The following is a 22,864-nucleotide window of genomic DNA, read 5'->3' on the forward strand; positions in this document are numbered from 1 at the left end:
ACTGGCTAAAATGCCCATAAACCTGCCCCCAACAATACACTGCCTCCAATAGTTGCTAATTGCCAAATCACTATCAACAAGGAACCTAGCATTCAGAACACCTAAGTGTATGGTGGACACCTTAATCAAACCACCACAGGTGGCAATTTGGGAGGCAGAGCCTTGCTGGAGAAAAGTGTATTGCTTGGAATGGGCCTTGGTGTGTTATAGCCCAAGCACAAACTGCTTGCTAGAGCTAGTTCCCTCTTGCTGCTACTTCCCAGTTATTGTGGCAAGATATGATTGCCAGCCTCTGTTTCTGCCATGATGAAACTTCCACTCAAGGCTATACACTGACACAAACCCTTTCCTCCCATCAGCTGCTTTTGGTTATTTTGGTCCAGCAATAAGAAGGTAACTATTACAACTACAATCTACATATGAGAATGAACTGGGAATATTTCCTAACTATTGTGAATAGGGTAACAATAAACATAGATGTGCATTATCTCTGTGGTAGGATATAACATTCTTAAAGAATATGCCTATGTATAATATAACTAGGTATAATGGTAGTTCTGTAACTTTTTTTGTTTTTTGGGTTTTTTTGGTTTTTTTTGTTTGTTTTCCGAGGTAGGGTCTCATTCTGGCCCAGGCTGACCTGGAATTCACTATGTAGTCTCAGGGTGGCCTCAAACTCACAGCGATCCTCCTTCCTCTGCCTCCCGAGTGCTGGGATTAAAGACATGCAACAGCATGCCCAGCTTAGTTCTGTAATATTTTTAGGAAACCTTTACACTGATTTCCATAATACCTGAACCATTGCAGCTCTTACTAGCATATCTGGTCAAGTGACCAAATATTCATTCCTAAGGAATCTGAACTCCTAGGAATCACAATATTCACATTTCAGGGTGCTGGTGACATACTTATTCACAGTTAAAATTAGGAAGCAGAGTAGAACAAAAAAAAAAAAAAAGAAGTAAACAGACAACTTAAGTTCCACACATTTGCACCCTGTTGCCATTCTATTAAAGCAACCCTACCTCCTTGAGCTGGTCCAAGTCAATGATTTGTGTCAAGATGGTAAATTCTCTTCCCATCTTAGATAAAAGAAGTTAAAAATGCTGAGCTGGAAAGCAGATTTTATAGTTATGCCTTATGTCCCCAGTAGCAAGACAACACCAACTGTGAGGACCAGGCTTTAGAAACTACATGCCAAGACACAAAGGACAGAAAGCAAAGTGCCCCAGAGAAACAAGGGGAGCACTAGTCAGTAGGGTCACTTCTGTTCCCACCTCCTGGTTTCCAAACACATTCACTCTAACAGAGATACAAAGCCATGCATAAGTTTCCAACTTTGTGAACAGATGGCATTATGAAAATGACATCTAGGCAGGGTTCTTTCTCAGAACAGGAACTTCATCTGTGTAGTTTGCAAATCACTTCAGCACACCATAAGGCCAAATGCCCTTGGATGATGCTATGACTTACTAAAATCCATGGCCTAAGCCTACTCCCATGCATTTTCCCCAATGAAGTAAGGGCCCTGCTCCTTTTCCATGTGGCATAATTCCATACCTGGATCAAGAAGCCAATGATGGCACTAAACATATACTAAGCTGCAAGTAAAATGGTAAGTTAAAGTATATAACTGTTTCTTTTAAAAAGTTTATATTCAAATATCAACAAGGTCCTTTTTTTCATTAAATACTATACTCATAACAAGAATATATAAATTTGTTTTTAAAAACTGGTAAGACCGGGCTGGAGAGATGGCTTAGCGGTTAAGCGCTTGCCTGTGAAGCCTAAGGACCCCGGTTCGAGGCTCGGTTCCCCAGGTCCCACGTTAGCCAGATGCACAAGGGGGCGCACGCGTCTGGAGTTCGTTTGCAGAGGCTGGAAGCCCTGGCGCGCCCATTCTCTCTCTCTCTCTCCCTCTATCTGTCTTTCTCTCTGTGTCTGTCGCTCTCAAATAAATAAATAAAAATTAAAAAAAAAAAACTGGTAAGACGTCATCAAAAAATATACCCAAAGTAGTTCAGATACTAAATAGGATTTTACATAGGTTTTCTTATATGCCAAGTATTCTGTGGTTGGTACTACTTAATACTATGGTTAATATTTAATATTATTTGGCAGCACACTAAATATATTCTCACTTAGTCCTTTATGAATGTCAAATTTTTACACTATTTCCAACTAAATTTTCCAAAAAAATGCTGCCCTTATTATTTCAATAATGCTACCCCTAGTGTTTTTAAAACATATTCCCAAACCAAGCATGAATGCTAAATTACTAAATATTACTTAGGTAATATTTATTCAAAAATTGTTGCATCAAAAGTACTAAATTTCACCAGGGTCATGTTTGTTATGAATGTTTCATTTGAATAAGTAATATGGTTAGAAAATAAAGTAAATGCATAAAGGCAAATTCAAAACAATACAAAAATCCAGAGCAATGCAAAAATAAAACTATAAACCAGCAACTCACCTTTGCACACCATAAGGCCTTTCTAGAATAGGTTCTTTGAATGGAGGTGGGATATGACCAAAGTAATCAGGATAGGCCACTTCTGAGTATTCTGGAACAGACTTTGTATTCTTCACAATCTCTATATAGAGGTCTGGGTCATGGAGTGTTGGTGCATCAGGTATTTCAACAGATGCATGCTCCACTGATGAGTTAGATTCAGAATCTTCATCTTCTGTCTCAACGCCAGTACAACACAGTTTCCCTAGCTGAACAGTCCGTCCCTCAAACAGAGTATTTCCACAAGTTGAGTTGTGTGGACATGACTTAGTGCACATGAGAACAGTAAGAGGAAGACTGTAGTCCTTCCTCACTCCTGTAGTCAAGCCCTGGCCAATCTGAGAAGGAATATTCTGCAATGTGATTCTGTCCAAGGCTTTCACAATATCATTGTTTAAGCCATGGGCTGAAGAAACAGTTCTATTCTGACCATCTAACTGCTGTGATAATGTCCTGTCATTACCCTTAATGTCTTCTTTTGGTAGGTTCATAAAGGCAGGTTTCTTAATACTTTCATCTCTTCTAAAAGACATTTTCTCTTTTGTTACAACTCCTTTCCTTAAACTACCGGAATTTCCAGAAGCTTCCTCTCCAGCTGTGGGAACAACAATAGGGCCTCTTACTTTTCCTTCAAACACAAAAGGCTTTGGTTCTTTGGAGATTAAGTCACAGCCCTATTAAAAAAAGAAAAAAGTTTTATCTGTTATCTATCAGCATTAATCTGTTATATATCAGTATTAACTTTTACTTTCAAAAATAAAACCAAGTTCATTTTCTATGATGCTTCAGAAACCTCACATGTAAAAATCTGAAAGATGATAAAATTGGTTGTGTTTTAATTTCACTAATAAAAGGCACAATAAAATTCCTAACACTTGGGCTGGAGAGATGGCTTAGTGGTTAAGCGCTTGCCTGTGAAGCCTAAGGACCCCAGTTCGAGGCTCAGTTCCCCAGGTCCCACGTTAGCCAGATGCACAGGGGGGCGCACGCATCTGGAGTTCGTTTGCAGAGGCTGGAAGCCCTGGCGTGCCCATTCTCTCTCTCTCTCCCTCTATCTGTCTTTCTCTCTGTGTCTGTCGCTCTCAAATAAATAAATAAATAAATAAAAACATTCCTAACACTTATTTTTCTACCATAAAAATTATGTGTATATATCATAAAATGGGGGTTTTAGAACCATATAAATACGTTAAAATCATCCAAAGTTCTATTAGAGGAAATAAGGCAACTGAACTGTCATCATTAATTCAATAAACATATCAAAGTGTCTGGTTCATATCAAAGTACCTGCTTCATGCACTGGAAGGAGCTTTCTCCACTCACACCACTGTAGGCTTAATGGGTGACTTGCTCCCTAGCAAACATCGAAAGTACAGATCTGCAATGCAGACAGAGGTTCCCAGTTCAGCCCAGAGCATGCACTGGGGATCTCAGCATGGTAAGCATTACCATGGAATAAAGAGTAAGGGGGTGGGCAGCTGCCCCCATCCCATTAGCAAGGTCAGCTTCCTCCCTTGTCCCACCCAAGCAGTTCCTGAGGAACCCAGCCTCTCAAGGAACCCAGAGCAGTATCCTACAGTGGGTAACACTTCTGCATTCCTACTGCCCACAATTAATTTGACCTTGGAGACAGGGAAGCTCAAGTCCAAAACCAGTTGGATAAGTTTTAAAAGGTTTTTTGTTGTTGTTGTTGCTTTGTTGTGTCCCTCCCCTCTTGTTTCTCATTTTTTCTTTTCTGAAACATAGATTCACCATAGCCAGAGCTATCCTAGAACTCTCTCTATAGCCAAGGATGGTCATGGACCTACCTACACCATCCTTCAGAGTGCCAGACTAATAGAAGTGTGTCACCATGCCCAACTAACTTCTTCATGCTAACTGGTCTTTCAGGAAAAACATGTGCACAGAATCAAGCTGGCTGGCTTGGGGTGACTGGAGAGGAGAATGAAAGGACATTTGCCCATACATATAGCTATTCACCTGGTAGCATTTCGTCCTTTGCTTTTTTAAATTTTTTTATGCATTTATTGTTATTTTTAAATTCTTATTCCTATTTTTTTCTTTCATGTTTTTGTCTTGGTGGTGTTCTACATAGTTGGATTTTGTTAGTTGTACACTGGACTCAGTTATTCTCATACTTTTTGTTCTTTTTTAATATTTCTTTGTTGCTTTACTTATGTGTTTCATCATGTTTGTTGTTCCTCTTTTCTCCTTCCTTTGCCTCTCTCACTCTTATTTTCTTTTCAGCCCATTTTACAGGTTTTTTTAAACCTCATATTAATATTGATGTTGCTGTTTTTGAATATATATATTAAAGCCCTAGTAGCCAAGTCACTCTAACAATATGTTGGTATTAAGCCAGATTGCCATATATTAAATTAATCAAAGGCTACAGACAGTAACATAAAAGATTAAAATTAAGCTGAGTAAAATGAAACCTACCATAAAAATCTATGGGACTCAACACTGGGCCTACTTCCTAAAAGCCTCATAGAATCATACTTCTAAGTGAAACTAACAAAACTACCCAGAACAAAAGAAGCAACCAAATAGAGCAGATGTAAAAAGGGAAGAAACAAGCCAGGCATGGTGGTGCATGCCATTAATCCCAGTACTCGGGACACATAGATGGGAGGATCATCGTGAGTGAGTTCAAGGCCACCCTAAGACTACATAGTGAATTCCAGGTCAGCCTGGGCTAGAGTGGGACCCTACCTCAAAAAAAAAAAAAAAGAAAAGAAAAGAAAAGAAAAGCCAGGCATGGTGGCACACGTCTTCAATCCCAGCACTCTGGGAGGCAGAGGTAAGAGGATCGCTGTGAGTTCAAGGCCATCCTGATACTACATAGTGAATTCCAGGTCAGCCTTAGCTATAGTGAGACCCTACCTCAAAAAGCAAACAAACAAAAGGTGTGGAGGGGGAGGGAGAGAAGCATCCATTTCCAAAAATGCCTAAGTCACAACTAATAAACTAAAAGAGTATTGGATTATAAACCACCACAACACATCCCCAAACTCTCAACACCCACACAGTGGGACGAGAAAACCAGAGAAAAGAAATGCCAAGAATAATTTAGAGTTCTACTAAAAACAATGAATGATCATACATACTCTTCAAAAAGACAAGTTCGGGCTAGACAGATGGCTTAGCAGTTAAGGTGCTTGCCTACAAAGCCTAAGGACCCAGGTTTGACTCTCCAGATCCCAAATAAGCCAGATGCACAAGGTGATGTAAGTGCACAAGGTAGCACATGCACACAAGGTGGTGCAATGATTGCAGTGTCTGGAGGACCTGGTACACCCATTCTCACTCCCCCCACATAAAAATAAAATAAGAAGGACAAATTCAAGATCTTGACAAGACAATCTAAAAGTTAATCAAACAGTAAGTAAACTACAAGAAAAAGTCATAAACATGGAGGTAAATTTAACAAGGAAATTAAAGTGCTAAAAAAGAATCAAACAAGAGCTTCTGGCCAAGATGGTGACCGCCTAACTGCGCGCACATCCCTGGGAAAGAGAGGCAAGGCAGTAAGGGTTCACAGGTCTTTTAGAGGACAACAATCTCTCATAGATTGCCAGTGGGAGGGCACACAGGGGGGGAAAAAAGGGGATTGCTGATTCCTTGACTCGCAGGTAGCCCACCAGACCTGAACACCCCCTCCCCCACCCAAGCAGCCGCCATACCCACAGTCCCATCTTCAGTATACCACTGCACTTACAGTAGGAAAGGGGACACAGGCCAATATAGTTCCACTTGCCTCACTGCACAGGGGCGATCACCCTGCTACCCCCGCACACGTGTGACATTGGGCAGGCTCTGCCCACTGGCCTGCTGAAGTACAGGCTCCACCGGTCCTTTCCCCGCCAAAGGCACACCACCAAGCTTAGCCTGCTCTGCCCATTTGCCCACTAACTCCTCCGGCCACCTCCCACACGCTAGCTCAGGCTCATTCTACCTGCCACGTGAGCTTAGGCTCAATCTGCCTGTCCAACTGCGCCAGCTAAGGTGCAATCCTCTGCTTGTCTGCCACACTGGCCACCCGCCACTGTCCTGTTACAGGTGAGCTCAGACTGCTTCTGTGTCCCAGTGTTCTGCCACATGCAAGCTTAGGCTGCTTCAGTGCTTACTGCTTCAGTGTCCCTCCAAGCATAAGCGCAGGCAGCTTTGGCACATCACTGCATGAGAGATAGGCAACTTTGGCACCCCTGCCATGCAGGAGCTCAGCCTGCTTTGGCATTTCACCAAGTGAGAGCTCAGACAGCTTCAAAATCCCAATCTCTCAAAACAAAGGCCCATCAAGATACAAGAAGCTGGGCTGGAGAGGTGGCTTAGTGGTTGAGCACTTGCCTGTGAAGCCTAAGGACCCAAGTTCAAGGCTTGATTCCCCAGGGCCCGTGTAAGCCTGATGCACAAGGTGGTGTATGCGTCTGGACTGGCGCACCCATTCTCTCTCTATCTGCCTCTTTCTCTCTGTGTCTGTCTGTTGCTATCAAATAAATAAATAAAATAAAATAAAATAAACAACAAAAAAAAAGATACAAGAAACTAACAGAACTCCAAACAGATTGGACCAAAGGAGAAACTCTCCAAGACATACTGTCATTAAGATTCTAAACAAAAAACACCAAACAAAAAAGTCCTAAAAGCAGCTAGAGAACAATAACACATCATTTTTAAAGGTAACCTCATGAGAATTACTTCACACTTCTCAATGGAAAACCTGAAAGCCAGAAGGGCCTAGAATGAAACACTGCAAAGTCTAAGAGCCTATGACTTCCAACCCAAATTACTTTAAACAGCAAAAGTATCCCTCATAATAGATGGTGAAAGAAAAACTTTCCATGACAAAACTCAGCTTTACAATTATATGAACACAAAACCAAACCTACAGAGAGTATTTCAGTAAATTCTCCACATAGAAGAATCAAATAATGAACCTCAAATGCCTACAAGAAGCAGATTGCAATAACCAAACTCAGAGAAGACACAAAAAATTTCAAAGTCTATGAAAACACCAAACCACATATATCAACACAATATGGCAGGGATCAAATTAAATCTCACAGTTATTATTCTAAATATTAATGGTCTTAATTCACCCATCAAGAGACACAAGCTAAAAGGATGGATCAAGAAATTAGACACCTCAAGCTATTGTCTTCAAGAAACCCATCTCACCATTAAAGACAGACACCTCCTAAGGGTGAAAGGGTAGAAAACAATATTCCAAGCAAACGGGAATAAGAAACAAGCAGATGTAGCTATAATAGTATTGGATAAAATGGACTTCAAACCAAAAATAATCAAAAAAGACAAAGAAGGTCACTTCCTACTTATCAAGGGAATGATCCATCAAGAGGATATTACAATTATAAATCTATATGCACCAAACACAGGGGCACCACAGTTCATAAAGCAAAACATACTTGACAATAAAACAGAAATAACTACCAACACCATCATAGTTTGAGACTTCAATACACCATTATCAGAAATAGACAGATCATCCAAACAGAAACTCAACAGGGAAGTAAGAGAGTTAAAGAAAACCATACATCAGTTAGACCTAACAGACATCTACAGAACATTCCATCCCAAATCCACAGACTACACATTCTTCTCAGCAGCCCAAGGAACATTTTCCAAGATAGCTCACATACTGGCTCATATATTTAGGAAGACTGATATAATTCCCTGCATGATATCAGATTACAATGCTATATTGCTGGAAATTAACAATAAAAGACCCACACGAATCCCAATGGAACCTGGAAACTGAAAAGCACACTTTTAAACAATAAATGGATAGTAGAAGAAATAAAAAATGAAACTCAAAATTTCTATTAATTTATGACAATGAGAACACATCGTCCCAAAACTTATGGGACACAATGAAGGAGGTCCTTGGGAAAATTCATAGGACATAACAAAGACAGAGATATCCCAAATTAATAACTTAACCATCCTCCTAAAGGCACTGGAAAAGCAAGAAAAATCCAACTTAAAAATCTCCAGAAGGAAAGAAATAATTAAGATCAGAGCAGAAATTAATGAATTGGAAACTAAGAAAACAAATAAGAAAATTGACAAAACAAAGAGCTGGTTCTTTGAAAAAATAAACAAGATTGACAAACCCCTGGCCAATTTGATCAAGCAAATAAAGGAGATGCTTCAAATTAACAAAATTCAAAATGAAAAAGGAGAGATCACAACAGACATAAGTGAAACTGGGAGAATCATCAGGATTTATTTCAAAAACCTCTACTCCACAACTGGATAATGTGAAGGAGATGGATAAATTCCTGGACACATACCATCTATCAAAGCTAAACTCAGAGCAGATTAATCTCCTAAACAAAGCTATCATACTCATTGAGATTGAAAAAGTAATAAAAGGGGGGAGGGAGGATATTACCATGGTATATTTTTTATAATCATGGAAAATGTTAATAAAAATTGTGGGAAAAAAAAAGAAAGAGAGAAAGAAAGGACAGAGAGAGAGAGAAAGCAAGAAAACAAGCAAGCCACCAGAACTGAATTTGTCCATATAGTTTGCCTATATCCAAGTGGTGCCCTTATATCCAACAGAAGATCAGAAAGTCAAACTTAGTGTTTAGGCATGAATTAAGAAATTTATCCAGCATGTAAAAACTGTCAGAAAAAAAACCATTTTAGGAAATTGTTGAAGGTCAGCAGGATCCCTAAATGCTAGAGCAGGAGAGTTCTATTGCCTGGAATCCTCTGCTCAGCTCCTTGGCTGTTGTCAGTGGAACACTCCCCTGGGCTTTCATCTAAGTGAGCTATTGTGTCTCTGGGCCTGTTTGCCGGTTGTGTGGCTACTCAAAACAAATTTGATCATTTCCGATAATTTTATTCATAAACAAATATGTCAGCAGACCTTTGAATCATGCTATGTGACCTTGCATCACCATTAAACTAACCTGAAACAGATTATACACAGTGGGGGTGACAAAATGACATCACACATTCAGTACATGCCAAAATCAACGTTTGGCCACAAGTGGAAATGATCTGAGCATTTCTGCTGCAAGGTGAGTACGGAAACACCCCTGAACCATGTGAACATGCACATGAGTGTCCTGGTCCTCAGAAACCCAACAACCTTATGCCATTCCCTCTGTTACCTTGAGTTAACACTCAATCAACTATTCCCCACATGCTGTGAATGATGTGTTGTAGAGATCGTGATTTCATCTTGGATGCTATTAGGAAAAATTAAAGAATCTCAAGGCTAACAAATAGGTTGTGCCATTGAAGCAGTTCGGCAAAATGGAGAATGCAAAATAGCATTTCAGAGGTAGAAAATTTTTATGATTGTTTTGAACAAAAAAACATTGAAACCCATTCTAAACATTTGTTTTGATTCCACTCCTATAAATAGCTCCTTTCTTTAAAAAGAAAAAGAAAAGAAAAGAAAAAGTAATTTAAAAACCTCCCCAAAAAGAAGAGATGAGGACCAGATGGCTTCTCAACTGAATTCTTTCAAACCTTCATGGAAGAACTCAAACCAATCTTTCTTAAACTATGCCACACAATTGGAGAATAGGGAAAGCTCACCAACTCCTTCTATGAAACTAGTATCACCCTAATTCCAAAACCAGGCAGAGATACAACAGGAAAAGAAAACTACCAGCCTATTTCCCTGATGAACTTAGATGCAAAGATTTTGAACAAAATCTTCACAAACCGAATCCAACAATACATCAAAAGCATTATTCACCTTGATCAAGTGGGATTCATCCCAGGAATGCAGGGGTGGTTCAACATACAGAAACCAGTCAATGTAATACACCACATAAACAAGGTTAAACACAAAAACCACATGATCATTTCCATAGATGCAAAAAAGGCCTTTGACAAAATACAACATCACTCCATAATCAAAACATTGGAGAGAACTGGCATGGTTGGTTCATATCTTAACATAATGAAGGCTATATACAAAGCTCCTAAGGCCCAAATAATACTTAATGGAGAGAGACTGGAGGAATTCCCATTGAGATCAGAAACAAGCCAGGGTTGTCCACTCTCACCTCTGCTCTTCAACACAGTACTGGAAGTCCTAGCTTAAGCAATAAGACAGGAGAAAGAAATAAAAGGAACACAATTTGGAAAGTAAGAAGTTAATTTAGCTCTATTTGCTGATGACATGATTATATATGTAAGAAACCTGAGAGACTTCATCCCAAAACCCTTGAAGGTGATTAACTCCTCCAGCAAAGTAGCAGAAATCAATGCCCAAAAATCAGTAGCCTTTCTATATGCAAATGACAAAGATACAGAGAAAGAAATAAGGAACATGGTCCCATTTTCAATAGCAACAAAAAAAATAAAATACCTTCGAATAACGTTAACCAAGGAAGTGAAAGATCTATACAATGAAAAAATAAAAACACTCAAAAAAGAAATTGAGGAGGACTTGAGAAAATGGAAAGACTTCCCATGCTCCTGGATAGGCAGAATTTGTGAAGATGGCAATCCTACCAAAGACAATATACATATTTAATGCATTCCCAATTAAAATCCCAACATTACTCCTCACAGACATAGAAAAAATGATCTCAAAGTTCATATGGAATTAACATTGTGAAAACGACAATCCTACCAAAGACAATATACGGATTTAATGCAATTCCAACTAAAATCTTACATTGTTCTTCACAGAGATAGAAAAAATGATCTCAAAATTCATATGGAAAGGCAGAAGGCCTCAGATATCCAAGCATATCCTCAGCAAAAGAAATACCTCTGGAGATATCGCCATACCTAATCTAAAGCTATATTACAAAGCCATAGTAATAAAAACATCATGGTATTGGCATTAAAACAGGAGTACAGACCAATGGAATTAGACTTCAGGATGCGGACTTTGGGTCAAGCAACTACAGCTACTTGATATTTGACAAAGGCCCTAACAATATAGGCTGGAAAAAAGACAGCATCTTCACCAAATGGTGCTGGACAAACTGGATAACCATATGCAGGAAACTGAAATTTGATCTACACATCTCACCATGCACATGACTCAAGTCCAAATGGATCAAGGACCTCAATATAAGACGAGAAACTCAGCTACTACTAGAAGAAAATATAGGAGGAACTTTCCATGATATAGAAATGGAAAAAGACTTCCTGATCAAAACCCAGTAGCATACAATCTTAAACAGTCACTCAACCAATGCGATCACATGAAGCTGAAGACTTTCTTCACAGACAAGCAAACAATAAGCAATGACAACAGATTAACCACAAAATGGGAGAAAATATTTGCTGAATATCCATCTGACAGAGGACTAATCTCTAGAATCTACAAAGAACTCAAAAGCCTATACAATAAAAAATCAAACAACCCACTTACAAAATGGGGCAAGGAACTAAACAGGCAGTTCACAAAAGGAAAAAATACAAATGGCAAACAAACACTTAAGAAAATGTTCATCATCCCAAATCAGCAGGTAAATGTAAATTAAAACAACTATGAGATTCCACCTTACTTCAGTAAAGATAGCATACATCAAAAATCAAATAAAAATAAATGTTAGCAAGGATGTGGAGAAATAGGAACCCTCATCCACTGTTGATTGGAATGTAAGATGGTACAACAACTTTGGAAAGCAATATGGAGACTCCTAAAAAGGCTGACTATAGAGTTACCAACAGACCCAGTTATTCCCTTACTGGGCATGAACCCTAAAACCTTCAAGTCTCAATCCAGAGAGATTTTTCTCAACCATATTTGTAGCAGCTCAATTTGTAATAGCTAAGACCTGGAATCAACCCAGATGTCCATCACTACAAGAATGGATAACCTTAAGATGCGGTATATCTACACAATGGAATTCTACACAGCAGTAAGAAAAAAATTATACAATGAAATTTGAAGAAAAATGGTTGAACCTGGAACAGATCATTCTCAGTGAACTTACCCAATCACAGAAAAATAATCACTACATATTCTCACTCATCTGTAGCACCTAACCTGAATCTATCGAAGATGCTGACATACCCAGCAAGCATCTTGTGGACTAGATAAAAGGGTGGCTGGGGGACACAAAACTAGATCCAAATAGCCATGGTACCATAAAATTCTACATCCTAAAAGGCAGATCAAATGGTTGAACCTTCACCAAGCCCTTAGAGGGAACACCTGAGTCACAAGTCACTGGAGAGGTACAATGAAGACTGACCTGACCTTACAGCTTCTCTCTCTCTTTCCTTCTTCCTCACTCTTTTTATCTTTCTCCCTCTCTCCCTCCCTCCTCCCCCTTTCTCTTCTCTATAACTCTTTTATATTAGTTATTTTTTTCTTTCTTCTCTTAGTGGGCACTGACCTGTAACTCCTAGTACCAGCAGGTGGCTATCATCCACAATGAGATTTTGATCAGAGAGACCTACAAGGTTTCCTAAAAGAAAGACAGATTTCTGTCAGAGTACTTGATGACCCACCAAAGGTTAGTGGTAAGACCCTACTGCAAGACACCATATACGGTTGACATGTAACATGGAGTGACATGGCTGGAAGCTGGAAGAGAGTCAGTCCCCAGACAGTCAGCGTGTCTAGTACCAGAAGGTGTTACATGGGCAACTGGGGGAAAATGGCCAATATCTGTCCAAGCAACTCATGGTATAACCTACTTAGCAGCAAATAACCTATTGTGATGCTCATACGAGTGCAATAGTGGCACACAGCCATGGTGGGAAACCAACTGCTCTTGATTTGGCTAACTGATCCCCTCAGTGGTATGGGACCCATAGCTGGAGCTGGGAAAGAAATCAGAACCATATCTAAACATGAGCCCATTCTCTATTATCAAGCTATCACCAATCGTGGGCTACAAGAGGGTCTACACCTATGAAATTCTCTATAAAAATAATGATAATAATACAGGTCATCCCATTTATCTGGTGCTAACTTTACTCTCTGTTGGAGAATCTGCTTCTCTTTTTCAGGTAGACGCAGATCCTAAGGAGCAGACCACCCTATCATACCTTAAAAGGGCCCCAGCTGAAACTATGAATAATTGTCAAAACAAGCAAGAGTGCTGTTTTCTTGGTGAACCTGGTACCAGCACCAGGGTGAAGGAGATCGACACAAATAACAATCAATTCCTACTAAATCAGATATCCAGAGACACAGAGGCTCCTAACACCTCATCACTGAAGCAGACCCAAAATGAACCCAACATGGCTCAGGGAAATTCTGTGGAAGTGGGGGTGAAAAGACTGTCAAGAGCCACACATTGGGTCATGATATATAGAGACATTTCCTCCTACCCATAATTGTGGGTAACTCCACAATGCATGACCTATATACCTCAACAGGAGGGGTCAGGGGGAGGTGGTAGGACATGGAGGAGGCTAACAATAGTACCAACTTGTATTTACTGATTACAAAACTAATAAATAAATAAATAATAAAATAAAAATAAAAGCCTATGGCTAAAGAGGTCATAAGCTCTAAGGGGGAACTACTACTATTGCCTGGCTAAATGGATATATTATGCTCACCAATCTACTCTCTAAATACTTATATTCATGCCCATATATTAATTTTACTCTCACATTTGGTTAGAGAAGCTTCTCTTTTCAGATGGCAGTGACCACTTGGGTGACTTAAAATTCTCCACAATGCCAAGTGTGAAGCTTTAGTGTTAGGCACTGAGACATCTCTATCACGCCCTCCAAGGCTCACAGACCATTGAGGAAGAGTTGGTGGAAAGAATGTAGGAGCGAAAGGAAGGGGTTAGTGCTTGCAATGCCATCATCCAGACACTAAATGGTCTTGATGTTCTTGATATCCATGACCTCACAGTGGATATTACTACCTACACAACACTGGCATAACAGAAAGAAGAAAATCATGACATCAAAATAGACAAGATTAATTGGGAAAAAAAAAAAGGTTTCAGTGGAGGGGGGATTTGGAAGGGATAACAGTAAGGGTAGTAGGAGGCAATTATGATCATGGCATGTGCATGAAAGTTGTCAATAAAAGGTTAAGAGCTTAAAATATGGCTTACCATGCACTTCCCTGTGAAACCTAAGAAGCCAGGTTTGATTTCCCAGTACCCATGTAAGCCAGATGCACAAGGAAATGCATAAATCTGGAGTTTTTTGGCAGTGGCTAGAGGCCTTTGTGTGCCCATTCTTTTGCACGTGCACTTGCACACGCACACGCACACGCGCACGCGTGCGCGCACACTCCCTCCCCCTCTCTCTCTCTCTCTCCCTCCCTCCCTCCCTCCCTCCCTCCCTCCCTCCCTCTTCCTCTCTCTCCCTTCCTCCCTCTCAAATAAATATTTTTTAGAAAAATAAAACATTAAATAAATATATGCATCACAATCTGAAAGAGAGAAGTGGTTTCTGAAAGAATTAGAATCAAAATCTTACCTTGACATCCATTAGAAAATTATTTTATTTTCACACTATAACTTGTGATTACATTATATATTTCCATATCCAAATAATTATAGGTGGTTTCATCACACCACACCCCAAAATCTCTTTGACAATATTTATCTGCCTTGATTTAACATGTATTTGTTACTTCTGGGTTTTCATACAGCTACAAAGCATTCTACACCCTTTCCCAACTGCCTTTTCCTATCTCCTCCTCATTTTTTTTCTTCTTCTCTGTTCGGTTTTGTTTTGCTTTGCTTTATTTTGTTTTTGCAATACAATACTGGGGACTGAACTCAGGATCTCTTATATGCTAGGCAAACACTAGACCACTCACCCACTATCCCAGTCCTCTTTTATATGCACAAATACTTTCTCTTCAATTTTTAACCTAGTACTTTTCAATGTACTTCTAACTTCTGGGGAATACCAAGACACAGGGGACAGAATGAATGGTCTGTCTTCCATTATATCTAAGGCTCTTGTGCTGATCTCCACACATAAGTCTGAAAACCCAACATTTCAAAACAATAAAAGGCAAACACTATCTGGCAAGCATTCCTCAATTATTTCTCACATAAAACTTCACACTGAAGCCCTTTCCTTTAATCAACTAGAATTATACATGAATTTTGCAGCAAAGGCTACTTAAGTCTTAGAAGTTACCTACTTCAATCCTGGGTATTTCAGAGGTTTATAAGGAAAAGTTAGCACCAGTAAGGATAAGAAACTATAGCTAACTATAACTGTAACTATAAACTGTAACTATTACTTGTCAACAATTCAATCAACAGTACTTAATGTATAACCCAAGCTGAACTTCTATGTCTCTAGAACTAAATGAAGATGAAAAATATTCATAAGAGATCATTCTTCCTATGATTCAACTTAGGTTTAAAGATTTCAAATTATCTTCCTCTCTTTTTCCTTTCTGGCCCTGCTATTGTTATTACAGTAAACCATCAGTGAGGGTTGGGTGGAACTAACCTGATGAATTGGTTCTCACTACTTTTAAATGAGCAAAACAAAAACTGGAGAGATAGTTGAGTGGATATAAGTACTCTCTGTGCAACCCTGACAACCTAAATTTGATCTCCAGAACCCACATAAAGCTGGACACAATGGCCTATAATCCCAGTCCTTCTAGGGCATGTGAAGACTGCAGAATCTCAGAAGCTGATAGGCCAGCTAGCCTAGCAAACACAGCAACAAACCACTGCCTCAAACAAGGCAGGAGGTGAGAACCAATATTCAAAGTTGTTCTCTGACCTCCACATGTATGTCTATAATACACATATATGAACATATACGCATACCTACTCACAATGATTTTTTTTAAATTAACTAATCTTATATAAGGAAGACCTCCAACAATTTTTATTATGCATGTATATTTACATGTTGATGTATACATGATGTGTGCATGGGAATGCATGCTATGGTGTACATGTAGACATCTAAGGACAACCTCAAGTTGTTGGTCCTCTCCTTCCACCTTGCATGAGACAGAATCTCCCTTGTTGTTTTTGCCCATTTGTGCGCCAGCCTAGCCATGCCACTAGCTTCCAGATTCTCTTGTCTCTGCTTCCCACAGGCATGTTGGGCTTACAGTCACATGTGTCACTTTACATCTGTCTTTTATGTGGGTGCTGGGGAATCAAATTTAGGTTGGCAGGCTTGCAAACAAACACCTATAACTGCTGATCTCCATTCAGTCAAGTTTTGTAATGTCATTTTAAAGAATGTAAGATAATGAAAAAAAATTGCATCAGCCGGGCGTGGTGGCGCACGCCTTTAATCCCAGCACTCGGGAGGCAGAGGTAGGAGGATTGCCATGAGTTCAAGGCCACCCTGAGATGACAGAGTTAATTCCAGGTCAGCCTGGACCAGAGTGAGACCCTACCTCAAAAAATCAAAAAAAAAAAAAATTACATCAAATTAAAATGATGGACCAAAGTGACAATTAAAAAAAAAAAGCCAGGTCCAGGCTGGGGATATGGCTCAGTGAATAAAGTATGTGGACCAGAGTTTGAATCCCCAGCACACCCAAGCATCGACATAATGCTGGATGGGTGTGGTACCCTATCTGTAATCCCAGTGCTCAAGAGGCATAAACAAAGGATACCCCAGGCAAGTGGCTATCTAAGTTAGCCAGATGGACAAGCTCTGAGTTCAATTGAGAGACACTGACTTAATAAATAAAGTGAAGAAAAATTAATAAAGACACCTGAATTCAACTTCTAGCTGCCATATACATGTGCACACATTCATAGGCACCCACACAAAAATGAACACAAATATATGCACATTAAAACTCATGCAAAAAAGTTCATCTTGTTTTAAACTAGTTAACAACTTCCAATGCCAATAAAATTATCTAATAGCACTCAGCAATAGTCATTTCATTTTTTATAAATGAAGAACAGTGATTATAGGCCTGAAATAAAAGAACTTTTTACTAAAACCACTTAATATTAAGTTTTCTATATTTATACCTGAAAATCATCAACAAGCTCAGGAAAGAGGTGCTCATACATTTTCAGATCTTCTATCGATCGACCCGGTACTTGCAGGGGTTTTAATTTGTTAATATCTGTTTCAATATCATCATTCTGAAATTAAAAATATACTAGTTTAAAAAATACAAAAGTAATAGTAGATTTCAGATTTAAAATGTCTCAATATATTACACTAATTAAGAGTCGCTAAGTAAAGATTGTATTGGTTTTATCTTAAATCAAAAAATATGTATTTATTTTTTGGGGGGTCAAGGGATTCACTCTAGCAAAGGCTAATGTGGAATTTACTAGGTAGTCTCAAGGTAATCTCGAGCTTACGGCAATCCTCCTACTTCTGCATCCCAAGTGCTGTGATTAAAGGCATGCATGACCATACTCAGCTTAAACCAAATGTTTTTATTAGTATTGTGCTGTTGTTATGTTGGACTTTTGGTCATGGTTACTCTAAAATAACAAAGAATTTGAACTCCTCAAAACTATATATAAAAAAATCAAGCAAGTAAACTCTCCTCAATCTCCTTGTCATCAGGTTTGCATATTAAAGGGGATTAAAACTTCAGAAAGATAAAATTAAAACCATGGCATGTAAATGAAGATGGTGACAAACAAGACAGCTCACACTGACAGGTCCTAAAAACAAACAGCACAATGCTAAGCATTTTATATATTATCTAAATTGAGCCAGATAACACTGAAAGAGATGTTATTACATCACTGAACTAAGAAGAGAAAACCATGTACCCAGAAGTTAAGGAGCTTGCTAAAATATATAGAATTGGGGCTATGGAGATAGCTCAGTGAATAAACAGTTTTCCACTGGAGTACCTGAGTTCAAAGCCCAAGCCCTACATAAAAAGCTGGAAATATTGGCATGCTTCTATAATATCAGCACATGGAGGACTGTGAGATGGGATGTAGAAAAAGGACAATTTTCCAGAAATTTCATGGTCAGTGCAACAAAGAACAGCAGAGTGAAAATACAGAGAGAAGCCCTCCCTCAAATAAGATAAAAAAAACAGACCTGAAATTTTCCTCTACCACACATGTACCCCCCCCCCCCCGCCACAAAAGTGCATGCACAGGTTGGCCTTGAATTCACAGCAATCCTCCTACCTCTGCCTCCCAAGTACTGGGATTAAAGGCATGCATCACCACTCCTGGACCTACTTTTTTTTTTTTTTTGAGGCAAGCCAAACAGATGCTTTTTTGTTTATTTTATGATAGAGAGAGGGAGGGAAAGGAGAGGGAGGGAGAGAATTGTTGTGCCAGGAACTCCAGCCACAGTAACTGAACTCCAGATGTATGTTCTACCTTGTGTGCATGTACAACCTTGCACACTTGCATCAGCTTGTGCATCTGGCTTACATGGGATCTGGAGAGTCAAACATGGGCCAATAGGCTTTGCAGGCAAGTGCCTTAACTGCTAAGCCATCTCTCCATCCCAGTCCTACTTTTTTATGTAATCAATGAACAAAATTTTCCTCATTGCCAATAGTAAACTAGATTTAACTTAAATGATATCATATTAATCACTGCATCCTTATTTAATTATAGTTAAAGACTATGCAATTTCATTTATCTTTAAGTTCACATTTATGAACCAAAAATATAATAATTTTCTTAACATCTAATAATCAAAATTTTTGCCTCTAAGTGAACTAATTTAACGTTTGGTATAATTATATAAAAATACAAACTTACATTGTAATTCTCTAGTTTAAACAAAAAGATTTTACCTATAAACACAGGCAGAGTGAAGAAAGTATACTTTTGATAATGCAGGAGCTGTTTTGTTTGGATTTGAGAAAAAACAGAAGGGAAAAACTCTTGGTAAACTTCTCAGCAAGAAAACAGCTTGAAGCAAATTCCTTAAAGTTCTTCCAGCATGAAGACAGAGAGAACACTGACCTTTACATACATATATGTGTGTGTGTGTGTATACATACACATATAATATATACACATATAATAAAAAACTGTCTTGTCAAAGAAGAGAAAATGTGAGCAATCACTGATAAGACAATGAACAGTGGATCTCAATAACTTTATATTTTTCAAAAGTGACAATGTCACAAGCAAAGAAAAACATGGAAATGCTTTAGATTAATGGAGACTGAATTAGAGATGTAACAAAAAGTAAATGCAATATCTGATGCTAAATCCTATAATACACAGAGAAAAGATATCTCATAAAGGACATTATAAAATCAACTGAGGGACTAGAGAAATGGCTCAGTGGTTAAAGGCACTTGCTTGCTAAGCATGACTGTCCCGGGTTCAACTCCCCATTACCTATGTAAAGCCAGATATTCAAAATGGCATATGCATACAGAGTTCATTTTCAGTGGCTGGAGGCCGTGGAACACTTATTCTTTTTCCCTCTCTCATTGCAAATAAATATTTAAGGGACTGGAGAGATGGCTTAGTGTTTAAGGTGTTCACCTGCAAAGGTCAAGGAGCCATATTCGATTCTCTAGTATTCATGTAAGCCAGATGCACGTGGTGGTGCATGCAGAGTCTAGAGGCTCTGGCACACCCATATTCATTCTCTCTCTTTCTCTCTCTCCCTCCCTCCCTCTTTCTCTCTCAAATAAATAAAAAACATTTTAAATAAATTTTAAAAAACTGACAAAATGGAATAGACATGGCAGAAAAAGCATCATATCACCGTACAATTACAAAGATGATGACTGTACTGTAGTTATGATGAAGTACTAATGGGTAAAGTACATAACATACATTACTTACTCTCAAATGGTTACAGGGTTTTTTTGCTTTATTTATCTTTTTCAAGGTAGGGTCTTATTCTTTCTAGCCCAGGCTTTATGTTTTTGCATGTGTATGTTATGTGTGTGTGGTGCGGTGTGGTGTGTTAAGGCATCCCATACACCTACCTGCACTTGAGGTAGGGGATGGAAAATGAACTGGGTCCTCTCCTACTGTGGTGGTAGTGGAATATCAGGTAGCCTGCCCCATCACTATTCTTCTGAGTCTTTGTTTTGAACCAAAATCTCTTTACCAACTCCAGAGCCTAGGAGACTCCAAGGATTTTTGGGTCTCTACTAACCAATGCAATTGGGATTGCAAGTGCACATGGCCATGCTTAGCTGTTTACAAAGGAACTGGAGATTCAAACTCTAGCAGTCTCAGCCTCCTCAGGTCCTCATGCTTCTGCAGGAAGCATACTTAACTACTAAGCCATCTCTCCAACCCTGGTTAGTTTTTGTTTTGTAATGTATGTATTTTTTTAATTTTTTTGTTCATTTTTATTTATTTATTTGTTTGTGACAAAGAAAGAGACACAGACAGAGAAAGAGAGAGAGAATGGGCATGCCAGGGCCTCCAGCCACTGCTAACAAACTCCAGACACGTGTGCCCCATTGTGCATCTGGCTAACGTGGGTCCTGGGGAATCGAGCCTCAAACCAGGGTCCTTAGTCTTCACAGGCAAGGGCATAACCACTAAGCCATCTCTCCAGCCCTGTAATATATGTATTTTTATTGATTATTTATTTGTAAGCAGAAAGAGAAAGAATAGGTATACTAGGGCCTCCTGTCACTGCAAACATACTCTAGACACATGCACCACTTTGTGTATCTGGCTTTACATGGGTACTGGAGAATCATATCTAGACTGTCAAGAGTTCTAAACTAGCACCTTTAGTTAATCCCTGAGCCATATTTCCAGGCCCTGGTTAGTTTTTAAACAAGCATACACATAATTTTCTAGCAGCAAAATCAGAGGCACTCGTCAAATTCCTATGGAATTCTATTCACCCATAATTCCTATGGAATTCTATTCATTTACCAATCTCCATCCCTAACCATCACCACAACTGATATTTCTAACAAGAATGCTGAAAGATGAAGCATGAATTGTGCTAAAGACACTTCATTTTAAGAGACATGGAAACACATAAGAAAAGTTTCTATCAAGATAAATATTTGTAAATGGGAAGGTAAGAGGGTTATGTGGGAAAATATATTCAAGATACAATGTATAAATGAAAACTTTAAAAAATGGGCTGTAGAAATTGCTTAATGGTTAGGGTGCTTGCCTGTAAAGCCAATGGACCCAGGTTCAATTCCCCAGGTCTCAAATAAGCCAGATGCACAAGATGGTGCATGCATTGGAGTTTGCTTACAATGGTAGAGGCCCTGGAGCACTCAATCTCTCTCTTTCTCTGCCTCTTTCTCTCTCTCAAATAAATAAGAATAAAATATTTTTAAAAAATTAAATTTAAAAAATTAAAATAAAACAATTAAGTCTTTCTTACTGTGTGTGGGGTGAGGGATGTACCACAGCACACTGTGAAAGCCAGAGGACAACCTTAAGGTGTCTGTGCCCCTTCTCTAGCTAGCCTGCAAATTTTGGGTTCTCCTCTTTCTACCTCTAATTTGTCACAGGTACCCTGGGATTACAGATGCATGTGTCACTTTGCATCTGGCTATACATGGATGCTATGGAATTAAACCTGGACCAACAGGCTTTGCAAGCAAGCACCTTTAACCATTGAGTCATCTCCCTAGCCCCAAATTAAAATATTTTATAGATTAAGATTAATTTGTAAATTTTAGTGATAATCTCTGAGATGTTACTTCCCCCAAATACTGACCATCAAAGAACCTAAATAATATTTAATATAGCTCCTGTTTTCTAAGAAAATTTAAATTGTAAATGGGATCCTACTTGTCTTTTTGCTGGTATCAGGATCAAAGCTAAGCATTCAATTACCACAGTCTTGCCTTAACCATCAAAGTCTACACCATTTTCCTTCTTAAGGCCCGGATACAAGCATCCATTCTACAAATTGGATTATTTTGCTAAAGCATGCATTACATTTAGTGGTAATGAAACTGCTTTTATCTCCATTATTAAGAAATACATCTTCCAGTATTTGAGACTCTGGAAAGTCAAAACCCTATGAAGTTTTCAAAATAGAGTCTGAGATTGAAAAAAAAAAAAAATCCAATCAGAAAAAGACTCAAATTAATTTCTTCTCCCACACATTAAGCAATAAATAAACTGAACAGTTGGCAAATCAATGAGATCATTTTTCCAAAGATACTATAATGGCCCCCTCTACCACTAAATGGAGCAAAACAGTTTCTAACCATTCAGAGGTGCCACAAAATTCTGAAATCTCAAGTGCTTCTTTAACTTAACACGCTATACAACAGGACAATAATTTTGTATTTTCTTAATTCAACAAAAACTTCACTCTTTCAAATTAACTAAAAGATAAGAATCACTACATAAAATTAAATACATTACTAGTGACAGAACATTTCTCCCCATATTTTTACATCCTCAAGAGAGTGCTGACAGAGAGTAATATGCCCTTTGGAAATTGCTACAACAGTCTCAAGACACTTTCTTTAGATTCCTTAAAATTCAAAGTCTAAGC

The 22,864-nt window shown here is 38.7% G+C and overlaps 1 protein-coding gene across 10 annotated transcripts in view; it reads right to left on the reverse strand.

Annotated features, from left to right (window-relative positions):
- The window catches only part of Agtpbp1 (ATP/GTP binding carboxypeptidase 1), a 241,355-nt gene that overhangs the window by 84,553 nt on the left and 133,938 nt on the right, over nt 1-22,864 (reverse strand). For 8 of the 10 annotated variants that reach the window (XM_045131075.1, XM_045131073.1, XM_045131072.1 and 5 more), the window contains 2 exons: nt 17,434-17,550; nt 2,477-3,189 (listed from right to left, as the gene is read on the reverse strand). In XM_045131075.1, coding sequence (XP_044987010.1) covers nt 2,477-3,189; nt 17,434-17,550 — 830 coding nt within the window. The remainder of the gene's footprint in view (nt 1-2,476; nt 3,190-17,433; nt 17,551-22,864) is intronic. The other 2 variants (XM_045131074.1, XM_045131076.1) reach the window with 1 other exon arrangement.

Source organism: Jaculus jaculus, chromosome 12, assembly GCF_020740685.1.
Source record: "Jaculus jaculus isolate mJacJac1 chromosome 12, mJacJac1.mat.Y.cur, whole genome shotgun sequence".
NCBI lineage: Eukaryota > Metazoa > Chordata > Mammalia > Rodentia > Dipodidae > Jaculus > Jaculus jaculus.